Consider the following 21,414-nt stretch of genomic DNA (forward strand, 5'->3'; position numbering starts at 1 on the left):
ATCTCTCTGAGTCCCTCATAGTCTCTACTGCGCAGACTGGCTACACAACTGCTTTGGCGGAGCCACGCTGTCTACTTATACAGTCAATGTTTTAAACAGCCCCCTGTATGTGGCCTCTGGAGACCTGAATGACAGCTTTCTGACAGGTACAGGTAAGATTTGAACAAAGATGTCCAAATATTAGTGTTAGCTGCAACAATTCAAAAATATCAGCAGAAATCTGAAGACGTGCAACCCCGGAAATCTCAAGACTGAAATGTTTTTGTTGTTCTTTCTAGATATTTGCCTGATCCTAATTCACACTTTAAAATGGAATAGTGCTTCTCAGTTTCCTAATTGGGTTGGGCAAGACTGGATTTATTCAGTCGCTATGCCAACACCATGCTGGCCGGTGAAGTTAAGTAGTGAGAAGGGAGATTTGTGTTTTTTTCTGCCGAAAACTATGTATGTGATTAATTTTGTAGTGATGGTGGACACTGGAGCCCAACTGTCAGATAGAAAAAGGACAGAAGAGCAGAAGAAAGATAAACAGGAGAGCGATAAAGCACAAGCTAAAGGCTAAAACACAAGCTATAGGCTAAGGGAAGTGTTGTGTCTGGGAAAGAAAAAAGTTGTCTTGAACAAAGAAAAGAAGAGTTAAGAAGATCTGATCTCCATTCATGTCCAAAACAAACACACACCTTGTTGAGAGTCACATCTTCACGACAGTGTGCGTGCAACTCCGGGGCAAAAGATGTCTCTGCAGTGGTATTAAAACAGATCCTCTCTTCCCTTACTTAAATGTATAAAGCACCAATCCTGTATGTTCAGACAGAGCATGTGCAGATTTTCAAACCTCTACTTATTAATATGTTGTAGAAATACCTGAATCTGTTTGTTAGCTGATCCAAACACTCTGCTCCAAAAAGTGCACCAGACCTTTTCCAGTAGACAGAGGCTGAAATAAGGGTTTTCTAAAAGACTAGGGAGAGAAATTTTGAAATTTTATTGAAAACACACTTTAATTTTTGGTTGATTCAACATTCATTTCTGCTCTAAACTTTGAGCTGGACTTGGAAAAAGCTCATTTATTTTCTTTTATAAAGATAACAAGTCAGACACTATTTTTCAGAGCAGGAAGCAAGGGGGACAACGTCAGGGCTTTAAAGGTTTCTTTATTCATCTGAGTGATTCTCACACACACACACACACACACATACACACACACACATGCTACATGGCAGCTCAGCACAGTAAAAGCACATTCCCCGTCCGCTGATTGGTTCAGAGATAAACTCGTTAGGTGACAGCAGAGGGCGGCACCGAGCATCTCTGAGACGACAAAAATACAGACTCTGAGAATAAATATCACTTACGCACTCACCACCACCCTGCTCAGCTTACACACACACACACACACTCATACAGACACACACTCACAGGCACACACACATCAAACAGCTTCACTCTCTGATCTTTGAGTCTTACAAACATTTAGAGTCTTAGCAGACGATCCTCAGTTCATGTTTCCTGTCTTTTAGACTCACTTCCTGTGATTCCCTTCAAAATAAGAGTCTACAACGCTGTAACAGAAGACGGAGCATAGATAGAGCCCCCTGGTGGAGAACATGAGCAGCTGTAACAGAAACCTAAATCATAAATCATTTTAAAATCAAACACATGAAGAGTCCAAGACCTTTGACCCAACTCCACAGACTCGCTAAGACCAGCAGAGCTCACTGCTGCCCCCTGGAGGCCGACTGTGATCAGTAGAGCTCTGTAACAGAAAAGAAAGATCCAAAGAGGACCTAAAGGTCCCTGATCCAACATACGCCCAGCAGACCCTAAGAGGACCCCTGAATATGTGTGTGTATGCTTGTGTGTCAGTCTGAGGATCAGCTGCTCTCTCAGCTCAAAGAGACCAGCTGGTCCTGATCCACTACAGGATTCTGCTCATCCAGGGTCTGTCTGATCAGGTTCAGCTGTAGCTCTCTGTGCTTTAAGGCTCTGATGTGTGTGTGGCCCCGCCCTCCAGTGGCGACTCAGGAGGGGCAGGGTTTTCTGGACTGTCCATCCACAGCTCCAAAGACTCCTGTGTGTCAAAGAACTCGTCCGGCCCCTCAGGACTCTGTGGGGTCTGTGAGCTGGAGCCGGCCTCGCTGCTGCTCTCTCTGAGCTCGAGTAGCACGGGCAGAGATCCTGGGAGGCAGTAGCCCTCCATCCTGCTTAGAGCCAGCTCGGCTAGTGCGGAGCAGGGTGGCCTGAGGGCAGGGTCAGGACCTGGATCTGGAGCTGCAGGGACCCCCTCTGAGCTGCCCTGTGTGCCCTCAGGATCATCAGGGAGCTGAGTGGGGAGCTGGGGTTCCTCTTCTGGGGAGTTGTTTGGAGTCAGAGGGAGCTGAGCGGGGTGAGAGGGGGCGGGGCCTGCTGGGTCCAGGCCCTGTGATGTGGCGCCGGTCTGAGCAGAGATGTGGTGCGAGGAGTGAGTCTCCTCGCTGCTCTGAGGGGTCAGGGAGACCTTATCACCGAAGCTGAAACGGGGGGAGGTGTCCGCTGTGGTGGGGGAGGACGGCCCAGCGCTGGAGACGGTGCTGGATGGACCGCTGCTGTCTGCAGGGACACAAAGAAAAACACTCAGGGTGAGCATCCAGAACTGGTTTTCTAAGGAGGTCTGACCCTCAAGAGAAGGAGGGAACTTCATCCTGCAGCTAAAACTTATCCATAGGATCCCAGTCCAATTGTACTGATCACTATCGGACTGCTTGGTGGAAACGGGGCTTTAATAAAGACAGGTACTGCACATGCTCAGAGTTCTTTGTCCCTGTCAGTCATGCAGACCCAAAAAACTGTGAGCACAGCCCTGAGTCTGAAAGACGACAGGAAGTAGAAACAAAGAGCAGACACCCAGAAATAACCCACAGACATCTGAGACGCATGAAACCATCAGAGGAGAGATACTCACACCACGGCGGCCTGTCAGAACGATTCCTCAGAGAAATGGAGGAGGACAGGACTCTCTGAGGGATGTACGAGTCCACGGACGGCTGATTGTGGGCTGCAAACATGGCTGATAGAGCTGCAGGAGGAAGAGCAAGAACAGGGTCAGTCGGTTTGTTATATAGTCATGTGTGTGTGTGTGTGTGTTTCTTGTGTGTGTCTGACCTCTGGTGGTCCTTGTGTGTGGATCTCCAGCGCTCTCACACACTCCGGAGAGGAACTCGTTGACCTGTTTGAGCGAAAGTGAATTGTGCAGGGTCTCCAGAGGATAGATAGAGGGCACCATGGAGCAGCCTTCGAACCCTGCAGAGGACACACAGCCACAGACAGTCAGGAGGCAGAGCAGGTCACACACCAACACTACATGGAGCTCTGAAGTCCTGCTTCTGACTCTGAACCTAGACCTCACACACAAAGCGCTCCTGACAGACTCCACCTGTACAGGAGCCAGCTGAGCACCAACAGACTCAGTACTTCATCGTGTTAGAGAAACAGCCTCAAAGCAGCTCAGTCCAACCCACAAGTTATCCAGTTAGTCCACAGCAGGCACAGAAACCACATCTCCCTCTGTCCCTGCACACAGGGCCAGGTCCCCAAACAGCACACACAGTCCACATGCTGCTCCAGGTCTCACTCAGACCCTGCAGCTGCTCCACATGGAGCTCCTGGGATATCGGTGCAGCTTCAGCTTGCTGATGAGTGATTTCCTGCTTGGGGTAAGCAATAAATCCCAAATGCGGATCAAAAACAGCTCCGTCAGCAGCATCTGTCCGTCTGTGTACACATGTTCGTCCATCATGCTGCTGGATCTGATCTCTGCACAGAGGAGCTTAGGATTTGTCTTTACTTCATGACGGGGAGGTGGAGTGGAAAGTCTCTGCACACAGTTAGATTAATCCATGACTTCATGTATGAACACATTTCTGTTCATTCATATTAAAAACTCAGGGTCTTTCTGCTTCAGGATGTGCGGGAATATCAGGTATGGATACTGTTGTTATGGTAACGTGTAGGATAGAGAGTGGTGGTTATGGTCATGTGTGTTGTGGGTAATGGTAGTTTGGGTAGTGTGTAACATGGAAAATGGTTGTTCAGGGTTTTGTTTTCAGACTTTTGCACTCCCTCAGAGCTGTGACCCTAGTCCTGGTTTACAGGACTGATCCATCCCCTCACTGTAACACATGAAGTCTGACTGCTATGCATGCATAGACTGTATCTGCATGTCACATTACTGTTAACTGTAAGCATGCATAAAAACCAGTACTGGTACAGATACCACGGTAAAACAGACGGGGATATCCAGAAGAATTAGTTTCTTGGGTTCATGCAACCTTACACTGTCGGCATCCCATTACACCTTATCATTTTAAGTCCTTATTTAGAGTTTTATCGATCTTTACAATGGCTTAGACTACTTTCGATTTACAGGCGGATCTCTAAGCTCCCTTTCCTCTCTAAATTCATGAGCAAATTGTTTACGGTCAGTTGAATCCTTAGTGTATTTGAGGTGTTTCAGTTTGGATTTACCATCACAGCAGGACTCAGCTCTGTTGAGGGTCACTAAGGATCTTCTTTTAGCCACAGATTCAGGTCACTGTGTTGTTTTGGTTTTGTTGGACCTATCAGCTGGTTTTGACACACCTGACCACCAGATCCTTTCTTTTCTTGTCTGGAGAACTGGGTGGGCATTCGGATCCTAACTAAAAGGTAGAAGTTTTTCTGTCCGCATTGGAAACAATGAGTCCCATGTAGCGCCTCTCATATGTGGAGTGCCTCAAGGTTCTATTCTCGGCCCCTTTTTCTTCTCCCTTTATTAGCTTCCTCAGAGATTTCTTCTCAAATTAGGGGTGTCCCATTACAGAATTTTTGACTCTCAATACGATTCCAAGTTTTTCATATGCTTTGCTAATACCAATCTGATCCCTTTCTCTGATAAATCCTGTGCTCCGTTGAGTGATTCTGTTGTAAATAACGAATCGTATTCATTGTATTAAAGTGAGCCCTGTTGGTACCTCCTTGGGGAACCCTCACTTTACAAATGTTGCAAGACACTGTTTTACTACCATTGCTTTCCAAGAAGTAGTCCAACTCAGTGGACATGTTTGCAATGTGATAACTGGATTGGTCTTGATCATGTAACTGATACTATCGAATCCTCCAAAATAAGCCATATCAGGCACTAATACCGATCTGGACATCCCTATCTCAGGAAACATGAAACTGCCTTCTATTTTTCTGCAGACGATAGTCAAATCTTTCAAAGTGTTGGACTGGACCATTATTTTAAGGCTCAGATAAAACCAGTGGTCAGATCCAGCTATTTTCATCTGAAGTGTCTTTTGAAAGTTAAGCCTTTCCTTTCTCAACATGGCTTTGAGATTTTAATCCAGTCAAAAATCTCTGAAGCTACTTCAACTTGTCCAAAATGCTGCTCGACTTTTAACTGTTTCCAAGAAATGGGAGCACATCACTCCTATTTTATCCTCAATCCATTGGTCACCAGTTTGTTTATCCAATTGGTTTTAAGTTTTTTTTTCCCTTAAAACAGAATTTTTTCTGTCTGGCTTCTAACTCAGTTTGAGGCGTGGACTTGTTCTTGTTTTTACTGTTTATTATTGTTTGTAGTTACTGTTATTACTTTTAGTTTGGGACTATGTACAACACTTTGTCCAACATTGATATATTTTAAAGTGCTTTGTAAATAAATCTGGAGTTGAAGTGTGTCATTACTAAAGGGAACCACAGGATGGTGCTACATTTCTGTGAACTCTTTCTGTTTCTTTGGAAAGGTGGGGGTTAGGTGAAGGTTGGGGGTTGGTTGGGTGGAGATCAGGGATGGGACTATACCCTGGAGATGACTGAGAAACCTCAAAGCGCTCACATCAGTCCACTCTGACAGTCCAGAGACAGGCAGCATGCAGAAACATCAGAGCCAACCACAGGACGAGCAGAAAAACCCTGAGCTGTCCTTTAACCAGGGGGCGGAGCCGCCGCATGGCTGACCGTGGAGGTACTCTACGGGCTCCTGGCCAGAGATGAGCCAGTTTCTGAGGAGGCGCAGGTGGTAGGAGCACTGGTGGAGATGATGAGCAAGAGCTCCATCCAGGAGGAGGTGATGACCCAGGCTGAGGTCTGAGGAGAAACGCCTCAACAACTGAGCCACATGGTGCTCCTCGAGGGGCTCTGAGGAGAAGGAGGAGGAGGGAGGAAAAGGAGGAGGAGCAGCAAAAAGATACAACACAAGTAGGAAATGAGCAAGGAGGACAGAAGGACAGAAGGACTGTAGGACGGAGTGAGTAAAGGAGAAATATGGAGGTGAATAGAGGAGGCAGGAAAAGAAATGCTATGTGTGTGTGTGTATATGAGTGTGTGTTTGTTTGTGTTTATGTGTGTAAGAGCCAACAGCAGATCATGACCTCAACACGTTAGAGGATCAGAGGCAGCAGCCTTAAAACAATCAGCACTTCAAACAGGACGGTGCAGCCAGAAACGTCTTTGCTTCTCTGCAGATCCCTGAGTGGAGCTGATCTCCACCTCCCAGAGAAAACATAACTTTAAGTATCTCCTCTCTGAGAGTTTATTTAAATGTCTCCCCCTGCAGAGGCCACAGAGAAGCAAACATGAGCAAACATGTGGAGGAAGCTGTGCAGTCCAGACGGTCTGGACACAGTCAGCGATGTGTGTGTGTGAAGCTGTTAGAGGAGCAGTCTGATGTCCACGTCCACAGTCTACCTAAACAACCATCAGAAGCTGCAGCTGCACACTCAGAGCAAACACACGGCTGCACCTGGAGTAGGGGGGGGGCATCGTACCTCTGGCAGTGCACCACACAGGTGGAGCCACTGCAGCAGTGGACGTGTCATCTTTGGTTCCTGTGAGGATGATATAAATGTAAAACAATCTTATATAGCATGCAGGACACACTCTCACCTTCAGGAGAATTCTTTTAGGGGCCATACGCTCAGAAATACACTCAGCACAAACAGGGAGAAGTTGCCCTATCACATGGGCCTTATCCAGATCTCTTAAAGTGGCCAATACTTGAAAGAGACTCCTACTGATCCCTGACAATCTGGCACCTGACCATCAGCATCTGGGAAACAACTCAAAACTAGAGTCAAAAAGCAGAATAAGCTGTTCAGCATTGGAGGAGATGATCTGGCAAATTTTCATGGGTCCACTTAAAGGGGAATAAACATACTCTTCAAGGGAATAAGATTTATTAAAAGGACGAAAAGAAGTATTCTACTAAACACACATTACCTATGTTTTGTGCTGAGTTTATTGACATACTTTGGAGTTTTAATGTCAGGAATAAAGCTTAAGCATGTGCAGCGGGTGGTCGTCCTACAATGCATCCCTGATGGATCAAGGTGAGTCCACTTTGAGTTCTTGTTTCTTTCTCTGACAGACTCAGACTGTTACTCTAAAGCCCCGTTTCCACCAAGCAGTCTGGTTTAGATCAGTACGGGTTGGCTCGGTTAATCCTGGTCCTGTTTGCGTTTCCACAGCCAACTGTGCCCCCTTGTGGTAGGCGGCATGTAAGCCAGATGCCAATAGCCGCATCAGTTAAATAACAGCATGACGACATAGCAGCACAACATGATGTACCCGGCTAATAAATCCAACAAAGAAGAAAAATGCGACGCAGTAAACAAAGAGCAACTATGGGAGACATCCAGCAATTTGCCTTCTTTGAGATTGACATGTGGTTTTTTGTTACAAAGTGCAATCAAGCTTTGTTTTTCAGAGAAAACCATGTGCCACGAGGAGAAATGCAACCACTGTCGCGCGGCAAGTGACGATTCTTTCGACCAATCAACAGTCTGCAGTGTTGTAGCTCCACCTTCCGGGGTCAGATTGGTTTAGTTTGTCTCCCCTATGGAGGGATCCCAAAAACTGGGATGGCTCGTCTCGGTTATTTGGGGATAGTCAGTGAAAACGCCATAAAAATGCGTGCCGTGCCAAGAAGAACCGAAATGAACCGCATGGTGGAAACAGGGCTAAGGATCCTACACAGAGAGAGCTTAATGTAACAGAGGGGGAGGATTCTTAACCACACACACACACACAGGAGCTACTGATGGATGTGCCCCCTGTTTGTCTCATTTCTGTGGTTGGTGTCAGGCAACACGATGGACAGACCTTCAGGTGACATCAGGAACTTTCAGAGTAACGATGTTGACGTTTTAAAACCAGAACCCTGAAACCAAGAACTAGAGGTGGACGGACTCTGACCCATTTATGTTACAGCCTGTTCCCCTGCTGCAGGATAGAGGCACCCACTGCACATGCTCAGACTCCTGAGTCATTAAGGCTCTGGTTTATAAAACCTCTATCGAGGATGTGTTGGAGCGCTCTGCCTGCTGTGGTTCCCACACAGTCACTCCTCAGGGTTAGCTGACTGTGAAACTATGTTTCTGACCAGAAATAAAAAAAAAAACAGACACACATCAAACATGACAAAATACGGATACGAATAACTAAATTCCAGACCAGCCCAAACTGTCCTCCTTAAACATCAAAACCACAAAACACGTTCCTCCATCTTACAGAGCCAGGGGGCAGGGACCAGATCTACACTCTGAAACCATTTTCCCTGCTCTTCTCAGAGAGGATCCAGACAGTGGATAGACAAACAAACCTCAGACAGAAGGATCCAGAAAACATTAAACAAAAGCTCTAGAGAAACCACAGACAGAGGACCCAGAAAAATCTCAGACAAAAAGGATCCAGGAAAAATCTGGACACACTGCAAAAAAATTGAAATCTTCTCAAATGCTTTGTTTCAAGTTATTTAAAAAAAAGATTGAGGTGTAATGCTGTAAAAAGTAAAAAAAAAAAAAAAAGAAAAAAAAAAGGCCAATAGAACAAGTAAAATTTGCTCAAAATTTTCTTGAAATTAGAAAAACGTCTCGATACAAGTAAATACAATTCATTTTTGTTTTTAAATAACTTGAAATAAGACATTTTTCTGGACTGGTCAGGTGAACGTGGCTCATACTAAGTCTAAAAAGACATTTTCTACTGAAAATAAGACAAAAACACTTGATAAGATTTCAATTTTTGCAGTGCAGAGCAGACTCAGAGAAATCTTAGAAAAAGTACATCTAGAAAATAACCCTCATATAGAGGGGATCCAGAGAAACCTCAGTAAAAAAGGATCCAGGAAAACCCTGGACAGAGCAGACCCAGAGAGACCTCAGACAGAGGGAATCCAGAGAAACCTGAGACAAAGAGCATCCAGAGAAACCTCAGAAAAAAAGATCTAGAGAAACCTGAGACAAAGAGCATCCAGAGAAACCTCAGAAAAAAAGATCTAGAGAAACCTGAGACAAAGAGCATCCAGAGAAACCTCAGGTAGGGAGGTTTATCTTCACACTCAGAAGGAACATGTGAGGGCGGCGTGTGACTGTGACTGATGACAGCTTCAGGACAGACACGGGACATAAGACGGAGTGTTTGAACCCTTCACCTGTCCGTCACTGCTCCTGCTTTAAACAGAGAGCGATGAGGATGGAAGGAGATGAAGGGTTAAACACTCACGTGCTGCAGCTGCAGGAGTTCAACAATGACAATGCTGAGAGTTGTGTGTGTTTGATGTCTGTGCTGTGTACACGTGTACACATGCACACACTCACACACACTTGCTCACACACTTGTTCATTCACCTGAGACGAGAGAGAACAGGTGAAGGTGAGAGTGAACGGAGAGGATGCAGGATGTTAAACAGGGTTCCCATCTCAGGCTCAGAGACACACGCCTCCTGCTGGTCGTACAGCAGAACACATGAAACATCAGCTCTTATCAGCATAACAGAAACTACTCCTCCACAGTGAGGCTGCTCTAAAATCACATGAAGTGGGACTCATCCTGGCTTTATCAGGCTCAGGTGGACAGGTGCCAACTCCCCCTCCACACGCTCCCTTAGGGTCTGCCATAAACCATGTTTCCACAGACCCACTCCCACAGAGCTGAGTCATATTTCACTGACACTACCAGATCCAGTGACGCTGGGGTTTGGGGAAGGCTTTGCCCTTAACCTGGCTAACTGTAGTGGATGTGACTAGACCAGGTAAATATTCACCTCCTGCCCCCTGATGGAGCATCACTCAATTCATGAACTAAAACTCAAAGGGTCATGTGCTGATTCAACGACTCACAATAGGCACCAGAAAACCTGAAAGGGACTCTTTAAATTTACATGATACCAGCCCAGCTTTAAAGTAGCTTAACAGTTTTTATTTTCTGACTAAGACATTTTACCCATGAAACCAGCCTGACTCAGGGGGGATCAGAGATGTGGTGCTATGGCATTAGATTGGTGAAGTTTTGCTTCACATTATTTCTTTCTGAAATTTTTGTTTTAATCTCTGCAGCTAAGAAAGTAGCTGTGTTCACCACGAACAAAAGAAATAATGTATGAATGTGGTAAAATATCGCAGATGTGACTTTGATTTAATGACAGTTAACAGTGCGACTATGAATTAATTACAGAGGACATTGAGTGTGATTTATTGACAGTTAACTTATGTGACTGTGGATTAATGATAATGAACGGGATGACTGTGGTTTAATGACAAAAAACAATGGACTGATTTTATGACAGTAAACGATGTAATTGTATTGAATGCAAGTCAGATGTGTGATTTGATCACCATTTACAGTGTAACTGTGATTAAATGAAAGGAAACAGTGACTGTGGTAGTATGTGGAACAACCAGGGACTGTGTTTCAATCATAGACTGTTAAAAAATGGACATCCTCTTGCTCAGCTCTAAAGTGAGGTCTCCAGAAAAACTGCTCCCCCTGATGGCTGGCTGCAGTATAGGCTAAAAAATTTGTTTGTGATTAAAAACAGAGTACAGTGCGACTGTGATTTAATGACAACAAAGAGAATGACTGGATCTAATGAGATTAAACAGTGACTATGACATAATGACAGTAAAGCGTTTGCAGTGGTTTAGTGACAGTCAGTAGCTGTGGTTAAATAACGGTAAACAGCTTGACTGTACTTAAAAGACAGGAACAGGATGCGGCTGTGATATAATGACAGTATACAAATGTGAATGTGACCAAATGATAGTAAATGTGATTGTGATTTAATGACCCTAACAGTGCAGTGACTGTGAATTAATGATAGTGAACACTGTGATCTAATTTTACATATTGGGCAGAAAAGATGCTGAAATATCAGGATGATGCTATGGAAGAAGTTTAGTTTTAAAGGTCCCATATTGTGCAAAAATCCCTTTATTAAGTCTTTTAGTGAAATTTGCTGGTCTTTGGCTTTCCTCCCAGCCCAAAAAATGTGAAAATTAATGACAAAAAATGTACTTAGTAGTGCTTGTGAATGTGAAATCCTGACTTAAAACGAGCTGTTTGGATTTTGGTGATTTGCAGATGTCAGAGATTCCCTTTTTTGACCAATCAGGAGCAAGTCTGACCTGATTGGTCCACCGGAGCAGATACCCCAAACCCCCTCCCCGCCCACTCCCTTCTCTCCAGGAGCGGGGAGGAGAATGCCAAAATTGAACAGCCATCACTGCTCTGTTTTTGGCTGTAAACAGCCACATAGTTCCATGCACAAGCTTCCCATCTCGGAAGAAGACAAGACTAAGTGGCTAGAGTTCATTTATCAAGGAAATGTGCCAGCTACACTCAGTAAAACTGTGCATGTGTGTGCTAGTCACTTCACAGTCGACTGCTTTCCAACTTTGGACAGTACAATCCAGGCGCATTACCAACCATCCACCAACAAACCTGGGACCCTGGAAATGTGAGTATTTTAAATGCTGTGTGCTGTGGAGCAGATGTAAAAGCTTTTCCTCAGTATCCCCCCTGTTTCTGCTTTAGCTTCAGGATGCTAACTTAAGCTGCGTTAGCCTGTTGTTTTAGCCTGTAGTGTTACGGTAAACGAGCTTCGCTGTTTTCTAAAACATTGTGCACTCGGAACCTATGCTCGGAGCTTGTGGCGCCACTCTCGGCGGTATCAGCAGTGGCTCATTTACATATGAAGGCCACGCCCACTAAATCAGAGCGTTCTGAACAGAGGGGCTATGAGAGCCTGGAAACAATGCTGCTGTGCTTGATTTATTGGCTTTTTGGACCAAAACATGTTACTACCATTTCATGAAGACATCAATGATCCATATTAAACTGCAGAAAGGAGCATAATATGGGACCTTTAAGCTCTATCAGATCCGTTTGCATTACAGGTCTTTTCTTTGTGAAAATCTTCCTGCAAGGTTTAATGACGAGCTTTTCTGTGAACACAGCTGAACACGTGGATTGATGCAAAGGTAAAAACAAAATTAATATCATAACTTGGACACTTCTCTCTTGTGTTAATCATGTTGGTATTAATGCAAACGTGTGAAGAGGTCTGTGTTTTCTGCTAAACTCTGGCACCTTAGTAAGAATCTGCCGACATTTCCTGCCCCAGACCTCTTTACATTCACACACACTCAATGACCGGTGGGAACCCTGGTTAGAAAGAGAATGTCAGGTAGTGTTAGAAAGTAAGAGCCCAAAGCATATGGGTAAATAACCAAAGTTACAACCATTAGAAAAAATAAAAATAAACCTGGAATGCTGGAGGGCCATGTGGAAAACAATAAGACAACCCAAGGTCCAAAAAGAAAAGACTGAGACATGCAGACAGAGGGAGGTGAAGTGGAGAAATACTTGAAAGAAGCAGACGTACCATTAGTCGGATACTTTGCAAACGACACAGAAAATCGTTTTACTGCCGGCATAGACAACAACTCTGAGGAAATAAAACAAAAATCACTAGTGTTACTATGAGCCACAGAGACTGTTGGTCATGTTTGATCATTTCCCTGCTCTGTCTAATGTGACGCACTGCAGAAAGGATCAAGTAACACCTGACAGACAGGAGAAGGCCTCTCTGTTCATGTCTGTGTTGATGTCTGAAGATGTTTAAAGATGGCTGTGGGGCGACAGATGGGAGGAACATCTTCTCATGACACAGTGAGATGAAATGTTTAAATCAGGAGGTAAAGAGTTCACAAACAGGAATGAGCCAGATATCAGGCCTGAGTTACACTCTCACTCCTCTCCCCATCAGAGGATAAAAGTCCTAGAGCCTCACAGCCACAGGCTGTCTGTCACACACTGAGACGCCGAGCAGAGGAGAGACTAGCGGGATGCTTCACACCAACAGCGCCGTCAGTGAAACGCTGACACAGAGCCGTGTGTGTGGGCAGGACTGGATCAGGACTGGATCAGGACTACAGAGCTTCATCACATTCTTAAAATGAAGTGAAACAAGATGGAGGACAAAGACCAACAGCAGGCCTGCATGTGAGGAGACTGCATGACGCCACAGTGACACCTAGTGGACGACACGACACCAGACATACATGTCAGGGCTGGGCGGCGTGATTGGTCAAAGGTCAGAAACATTAAGGATGTATAAAACTAAACGCCATCAGCAGAGCGAAGTTCTGTTTAGACACACAGAGAGGATTTAAATATATGTTAGAGATCAGTACAGACTAATCAGTTCTGTGTGTGTGGGTGTGTGTGTTTGTGGTTAAGAATCTTCCTCCTCTACTACAATAAGCTCTCTCTTTCTGTAGGATCCTTTCTGTAATGTGACAGTCTTAGTTTGTCAGGGCCATAAAAAAGAACTCAAAGTGGACTCACTCTGATCCACCAGGGATGTGATACAGCCAATATCTGCTGCACATGCTCAGAGCGTTTCTGTGAGCCTGATCATCATCTAAACTACGTCTAAAATATGGATGTAGATTCAAGTTAAAAAGGTCTGAGCTGGATTCAGCTGTTCAGGGAGCTATCAAGAGGCCTTTGAGTCGTCTTTGAAGGGCTGACGGAGATCTACAGACACCAAGAGACCTGCCAGGGATCATCGTGCTGCTCTTTAAAGTATCACACAGAGAGAACAGGCAGACACATGGGAGGGTCCTGATGTGTGAGAATGACGGACACACACTGATGGACAGTAACTTTACACATGCACAGAACTCATCAAGCTTCAGAAACCTCTCAGACTGACAGAGCTCCTGTCCTGGCCTGAGCGACCGTCCTGACACCACAAACCTGCTCAGACCCAGAGAGACCCAGAGAGCTCTCTGCTTCTATTCCTGTGCCTGTTTCTGTTTCTAGTCCTGTTTTCTACCAGTTCCTGTTATCTCCCAGTTTCTGTTTTTTCCCTGTCCCTGTTATCTCCATTTTTCTGTTTGTATTCATTTTCCAGTTCCTTTTTTTCTTTTCCTGTCCTGCTCTCTTTTCTGTGTTGTCCTTGTTCCTGTTCTTTTTTATCTTTCTGTCTTTGTCCTCATTCTCTCCCTGTATGTTTCATTTTCTGTTTCTACCCTGTTCCTTGTTCTGTGTTGTCCTTGCCATCATGCCATCTTGTTCTTGTTCCTTTTTCTGTTCCTTATTCAGGGATGTCCTTGCCCTTGTTCCTGTTGTTCTGGTCTCATCTTTGTTCATGTTTCTGTTTCCTTTCCTGTTCCTTTTTTCTGTGTTGTCCTGTTTCTGTCTTTGTTCCTGTTTTTTTCTGGTCTCGTCTTTGTTCTCTTTCTTGTTCTTGTCATGGTTCCTGTTCTTTTTTTGTGTGTTTTTTTTTCGGTCTTATTCCTTTTTCCTGGTCTTGCCCTTGTTCCTGTCTCTGTTCCTTTTTTCTGTGTTGTCCTTGTCCTTCTTTTTTCCGTTTCTGTCTTTGTTACTGTTTTTGTCCTCGTTCTTCTTCCTGTTCATGTTTCTTTTTATGTTTCTACCCTGTACCTTGTTCTGTGTTGTCTTTGCTCTCTTTTTTCTTCTTTTTTTGTTGCTGCCCTTGTTCATGTTCCTTTTTTGTGTGTTTTATTTCTGACTTGTTCATTTTTCCTTTCCTTTTTCTGTGTTTTCCTCGTCCTTTTTCTGTTTTTTCCGCTCTTGTCTTTGTTCTTCTTCCTGTTTTCCTCCTTGCTCTTTTTTCTGTGTTGTCCTTGTCCTTTTTGTGTTTTTTTTTCCAGTCTCTGTCCCTTTTTTCTGGTCTTGTCCTAGTTCCTGTCTCTGTTCTTTGCTCTTTTTGTCCTTGCTCCTTTCCCTCTTCCTTTTTCGGTTTCTATCCTTGTTCCTGACCTTTTCTTTTGTTTTTACTCCTTCCTTATTCCTTTTTTTCTGTGTTTTCCTTGTTCCTGTTTGTCAGAGAGAAGACTTTTCTCATGCAGTGACTGTAGCTCAGAGACTCTGTCCTCTTCCTCTAACCGGTCTAATGTTCCTCTAACCAGTCTGGTGTTTCCTGTCAGCGAACTGACCCCGTCTGTACAAACAGCGTCTGATCTGAGCGGTGTGGAGCAAAAGAAAAGATGGAAACAGATCCTGGGGTGGCCGTAATGAGCATGAAGTCTAACCTGAGTGAGATTTAGTGCTCAGACTCTTCCTGAAGCTAACTGTCTGCTGGTCCCTGTGCAGCGTGCTGCAGAGCGCCGGCTCAAACACGTACCGTCTTTGTAGGACACGCTGCCGCTGGAGAATTTTTTGCGATGAGCGCGTGCGTAGTCCTGCAGGTTAGGGGCGCTAGAGGAGCCACCAAGGACGGTGGTGCTGAAGAGGCCGGCGCACTGAGAGCCTGCGAGGGGGGGCGGGCGTTAGTCACCTCTACTCATCATGCTATTACTCAAACACACCATCACAAGAGAGAGACAGAGAGACAGAGGGGAGGAGGAGACAGAGAGACAGAGGGGGAGGTCAGAGAGAGGAGGGGGGGAGAGACAGAGAGAGAGAGAGGAGGGAGACAGAGGGAGGGAGGGAGGGACCCAGTCCAGGCAACATCTCGTACTTCCTCTCTCTCCGTCTCTGAGCTCCTCTCAGGATGATGAGATGGTTTGAGTTTATGGAGCTGTGACTCGTTCAAAGCATTAAGTGCTTCTGTTTCCTCATATTCATGTTCTTTTACTTCATTTCCCAGAATGCATTTTGACTGAATAAGTATAAAAAACAGGATGCAGAGCAGCATGAAAGAGAAAAAAGAAGCAAAGATCTGTGTTTCTGTGCATGTCTAGGAAATCCCCTCTGGTGCTGAAGACTCCAGAGGGTTCGAATATTTACATGAAGCAACCAGAGCAGTTTGGAGGAGCCCCCTCAGGGAGGAGGCTCTCTGAGGGAGAAGGCCCCTCAGTGCTGCAGAGAGAGGAGGCAGAGAGCTGCACAGAGATTAAACAGAGCCTCAGAAAGGATCCACATAGACCTCTAGAGCACTCATCGAGATACTGTTAAAGACTTTCAGATCACATGACTGATGTGAGAACACCTCTGACTCCAAAGTTTGAGCAGCTAACAGGGAGGACGCTTACCTTCATCCTGGATTACAGACACTGAACACTGAGTTCAGACTGATCTGCTCTGTAATCGTTTGGTCAGGTCTGAGATCTGATCTCTACACACAGAAACACTCGTCCAGACAGCTCTGATTATTTCCTTTAGTCATGGTGTCCTCACACACAGACACACACATACACACACACACACATACTCCTCCCAGGACTGCTGTTAATAACAAGGTGAACCTACCTAATCCACTCTGCTTCATCTCGGGAGACTGACGAGAGCATAGAGAGAAGAGACGATAACTGCCCACCTTAGAGGACGACGTCTCTGACAGGACCTGACACACACACACGCACAAGCAGACATGTACAGGGGAAAGGTGTTTATATGCAGTAAAAAATCACCGTAAACAGGTAAATCAGTATGTGAGCAGGTGTGTGCCCCCCTTACCTCCATGGAACCGGTCTTGTGGTTGCGTATGAGAGGGGACCTCCTCTGGATGGTGATTGGCTCTGACAGTGGCACAGCACGGTCCGTCTCGTCTCTGGAGAGGTCCTCCAGGCTGCCTGGGTCGGACTGTTTCTGTCCGTTCTGCACAAGAAGAAGAAGAAGAAGAAGAAGAAAGATGTCAGTGCTGCCCCCTGCAGGATAAATGGTGAAGGTGCTGGCTGTCACTCTACCTGACGTGCCACCTCTGCTGAAGCCGGTCTGAAGCCAAATCCTGTGGGAGCGTTTTCCTCCTCCTCCACACCTTTAACACCTGGACTGAAGTGAAGCTCCACATGGAAACGCTCCTCTGAAGAGAGCTCCTGAAGGTTGTTGGTGTACGTTAGAGGGAAGTTAACACATACATACACACACACACACACCAGACAAACACACACACTCTCTGTACCTTATTGTTGTCCTCGTATAGCATGATGACGATCTGAGTCATGTAGTTGAGTTCAGAGACAGCACTGAGGTAATCCATGGCTCGCTTCCACTGCTGGTCCTTCTCCTCCTGTTGGAATCACACACACAGACACACACAGACACACACACACACACACACACACACACACACACAGAGTAAGCTCATGTGTCCCTGTGAGGTTAAAGGTGTGTCCTGTGGTTTGTCCTCTTACATCCAGCAGGCCTCCGTAGCGGAAGATGCTGAGTAGAGAGTGGACGTGACTCTCGCTGGTGAAGTACAAACGAGTCCTGACATGGCGCCCAGGTGACATCACGCCTCGGGAGTACCTGAGGAAACACACCTGTGTTAGCTCCAGTTTAGACACATGGGAGGTGAATTGGTTTGTTTTCAACTCAGAGGACTCACAGAGGGTGCAGCTTGTTGACAGACTCGTCCTCATGAGTCCTCTGCAGGTCCAGCTGGATCTTCCTGACCAGAGGGAGGCAGTATGCATATGCTATGTCCAACTTCTCCACCTTATTGATCCCATACTCCTGAAAAACACACACCTGCTGTGAACAAACAGTAACACAGCTGCAGTTCCATCTTCTTACCACTAGAGGGCCTGTTTAAATTAAACAAAAAGTCATCTCTCCTCATTGGTCTGAGTCAAACACAACTGTCCTCCCTGCCTGCATCTCACCTGAGGGATGACTATGTCGGCTAGAGCTCTGGACAGCCTGAACAGCTCCAGCGTGTCCTCCAGGCCCAGCGTGGCGTTGTGGATCACGTCGTACTTCACGCAGTCGTAGATGTCGGGGATCTTGCTGATGTCGTAGCGTCCGTTCTTCATGCGGAAATCTCTTTCCAGCTTCGACCATCTCTGCAGCATCAGCTCCAGAGTCTCGCTGTGGTACAGCTGCAAGTCTGGACACACACACACATATGGTCTTTATGTTGGCTCTCTGTTTTTTGTAGTGCCTTTAGACAATATTTGTTCTAATTTGGTGCTGTATGCATTGATTAATTGATTATTGGAGCTCTACCAGGTGGCCTGTCTCACCTGCAGATTTTGGGTCCTCCATCCTGGTGCGGATTTGAGAGGTGAGGCTCTGAATGAGGGCGTACACCTGGTCACAGGTGAACACAGGATTCTGCACAATCCTCATTGAATTTACCAGAGAAGCACTGCAGGTCGGAGCCAGCTGTCAAACACACACACACACACAAAAGCACAGAGCAGTTTATTTAATTAAGTCCAAACACACTGTTCCTTCAAACTCTACAAAAGCTGAAATCTAATCAAGGGTTCATGTCTTAAAAATCATTTTTGATTTTGGAGCCGCATCACGTGTCCCTCTCGTGAGGATGACGTTGTTCAGTGTGCTCATTGTTGATTGTGCCTGATGACAGACTGATGCTGCACACTCACCCGGTCATAGTCCTCCTCAATAAAGTCTCGGTCCTTCTGCAGGATCTCGTGGAGGCGGGCCTTCACTCTGTGCTGACAGCTGCTCAGAGAGTCGCTGTCGTTATCAAGTAAACCGTTCATGTTGGCACTTTTCACCATCTGGACCAGGATGGGGGTCAGTTCCCCCTCCAGAGCCAGCAGCCCCTGATGAGAAAAGCACACACACGCGTGGACACATACTGAGTAAAATAAAGAACAATACCCTCTCTTTAAGGTTGTTCCAGACAAAAAATAACGTGTCTAACGCTCTGAGGAGAGTGAAACTCTTTGTACCTTTGCAAAGGCTGCAGCCGTCATCTGCACCCGACCTTCGTCAGACGCATAAATCTTCAGGTCGTGTCTGTAGGTGCTGTGTAACCTCAGCAAGCCACAGCCTGGAAACCCGGCGTAGTCTCCTGAAACACACACAGATACAAACACACACCATGGTCCAGGGTTACTGGGAGATGGATGATCTCTGGTTTTTACTCGTGGTAATGATAGAGGTGATGATGATATAACAGCAGCTTGTGGTCAGAGGTCACCAGCTCGTCATGGAGTGTTCTGTCATAAACCTTCCTCTGTCCTTCACTCTGTGACTGAAACCGCCTCTGAATGAAGGATTGTCTCCACTGATCTCTGACTCAAACACACACCATGATGTGCAGAAAGGAACTTCAGAGTAAGAAAGTAGACTGTTTGATGTATGTCTCAAAGTGATCACGTTTCTTCTAAATACCTTCAACTGGAACCATAACAATTGACTAAACAGCTTATCCTGTCGGAATCAGAGCTCTCTAACTACAGCTGCTAACACTTCACAGCTCTTTTCACCTGAGAGGAATGTCTGAATCGGAGTGTCTCACCTTGTCCTCCGGGGTACATGCAGCGGAAAGCTCGTCCCAGCTCCTCAGCCTGAACCCGGCCTGCAGGCGTCAGCTCACCGCCCCACTTCAGCACCAGCAGCAGAGATGGACCTTCTTTCCTAGTGTCTGAGAGCAAAACAAAGACATATTGAACCTGACCCCGTATATAAACTCTGGCCTCTGGTTCCGACCTCAGACATTTACTCTGATCTCAGACATTTAATAACATAATTTATTTACTCTCTCATACATATTTAATCAGATATTTACTCAGACCTTATCTATTCTGACCTTATATAGGTGTGGTTAGTAGGGCTGTCACTTTATGTTCGATATTCGAATAATCAATCGAACATGGGGATAAATATCCGTAACCGATTAGTAAATACATATTCGAACGTAAAATATTGGGTTCAGCAGCTCATCAGGGCGCCTGGAGCAGTGAACCCTTTCATCCAGCAGAGGGCGCTGTCCGCAAAGCTCGACAGTTCCATCGCGTATGAACTTCTCTCTTGACCTCAGTGACCAAAGAGTGAAGTATAGTTGATAAAAATGGAAGACGCAGAGAGCCACAGTGGACGACGTTCAATAATAACACCGAATCATCTGAGGAGCAATGTGTGGAAGTATTTTGGGTTCTACGCCATTGATGGGAAAATTAAAAACAAAGACCGGGCTGTGTGTCGGTTATGTGGAAAGCAGTTTACCTACTCGTCCTCAACAACAAGTCTGCGGTCTCATCTATCGGCTTTTCATCCAAGCCATGCAGTCGAGGAGGAGGCGCCAAAGTGCAGCGGTGCTTCATCGAGTGTTCAGCCCCGTGTGACAACGTTTTTTTCGGCAGGGTCCTTACCAGAGGTGCGGAAAAAGGCTATTACCGACAAGATTGCACGATTCATATGCAAGGATATGCGGCCCATTGGTGTGGTTACGGGAGAGGGCTTTCGGGACTTGATGATGGAACTGGAGCCACGGTACACCATTCCCAGCCGCACCGCCATTTCGAGCCACATCGTAAAGCTGTACGATGTTACGCGGGCAAACATTGAGACTATATTAAAAGACAAGACGCTCTCCCTTACTACCGATGGGTGGACATCGATGGCTACTCATGCTTATGTGACGGTGACGGCTCACTTCATTTCTGACACATGGGAACTTGAAAACTATGTTTTGTGCACTAAAGAGCTTAGAGGGAGCCACACAGCTGCACACGTAGCCGCTAGTATTAGTAGCACGCTGGAGGACTTCGGCATACCCCGGGAGGCAGTCGTGTCTGTTACCACAGACAATGCTCTTAACTATGTGAACGCCGTGCACAATTTGGGGCTTATTGTTGTACCGTGTTTGGCTCACACCCTGAACCTGGCAGTGCGCAAGGGACTGGAGGCTAAAGGAGTTGAGACAGCGCTCTCCAGACTGAAACAAACTGCGGCTCATTTCGGGAGGTCTCCGGCCGACTCCTGCCTTCTGGAGGAAAAGCAGGAGCTTCTTGGATTAAAAAAAGAGAGACTCATAAATGACTGCGTTACCAGATGGAATACCACTTACGACATGATTTGTCGCGCATCCGAGCAACAAGCTGCAGTGGCTGCCGTTGTTTTTGAAAAGAAGCTGTCCCATTTGGAGCTCAGCACTTTGGAATGGTCTATGGTGGATCAGCTTAAGGACATTCTGAAGCCATTTAAAGTGGCAACTCAGGCCCTGTCGACGGATGCCTACCCCACAGCATCAGCTGTCCTGCCTCTGCAGCACGTCATGCTGTCACAGCTGAGCACCCCCGACCCGTCATACAGACCCGTCATCACGAATGTGAGAGGTATTCATACAATTTTTTTCTGTCTAAATCTGCGCCAGCTTTGCGTTTAAATGATCAAAATATACGTATTTCAGTGTTAAAAACTATTTATTCAGAGGTTTGTATT

General features: G+C 45.9%; 1 protein-coding gene across 3 annotated transcripts in view; it reads right to left on the reverse strand.

Moving 5' to 3' along the window:
• Positions 1-1,065: 1,065 nt before the first annotated feature.
• Positions 1,066-21,414, reverse strand: part of ppip5k1a (diphosphoinositol pentakisphosphate kinase 1a) — a 31,691-nt gene continuing 11,342 nt past the window's right edge. The window contains exons 15-30 of one of the 3 annotated variants that reach the window (XM_074665807.1): positions 19,490-19,615; positions 18,918-19,039; positions 18,606-18,788; positions 18,237-18,378; positions 17,877-18,100; positions 17,600-17,727; positions 17,406-17,520; positions 17,174-17,281; positions 16,959-17,087; positions 16,729-16,869; positions 16,522-16,615; positions 15,455-15,580; positions 12,683-12,745; positions 3,142-3,279; positions 2,942-3,055; positions 1,066-2,589 (exon numbers count right to left, since the gene is read on the reverse strand). In XM_074665807.1, coding sequence (XP_074521908.1) covers positions 1,979-2,589; positions 2,942-3,055; positions 3,142-3,279; positions 12,683-12,745; positions 15,455-15,580; positions 16,522-16,615; positions 16,729-16,869; positions 16,959-17,087; positions 17,174-17,281; positions 17,406-17,520; positions 17,600-17,727; positions 17,877-18,100; positions 18,237-18,378; positions 18,606-18,788; positions 18,918-19,039; positions 19,490-19,615 — 2,564 coding nt within the window. In that variant the 3' untranslated portion in view covers positions 1,066-1,978. The remainder of the gene's footprint in view (positions 2,590-2,941; positions 3,056-3,141; positions 3,280-12,682; positions 12,746-15,454; positions 15,581-16,521; positions 16,616-16,728; positions 16,870-16,958; positions 17,088-17,173; positions 17,282-17,405; positions 17,521-17,599; positions 17,728-17,876; positions 18,101-18,236; positions 18,379-18,605; positions 18,789-18,917; positions 19,040-19,489; positions 19,616-21,414) is intronic. The other 2 variants (XM_074665808.1, XM_074665809.1) reach the window with 2 other exon arrangements.

This window comes from Halichoeres trimaculatus, unplaced genomic scaffold (assembly GCF_033239565.1).
Source record: "Halichoeres trimaculatus isolate MK-OKI-2021-1 unplaced genomic scaffold, fHalTri1.1 fHalTri1_scaffold_3, whole genome shotgun sequence".
Classification (NCBI taxonomy): domain Eukaryota; kingdom Metazoa; phylum Chordata; class Actinopteri; order Labriformes; family Labridae; genus Halichoeres; species Halichoeres trimaculatus.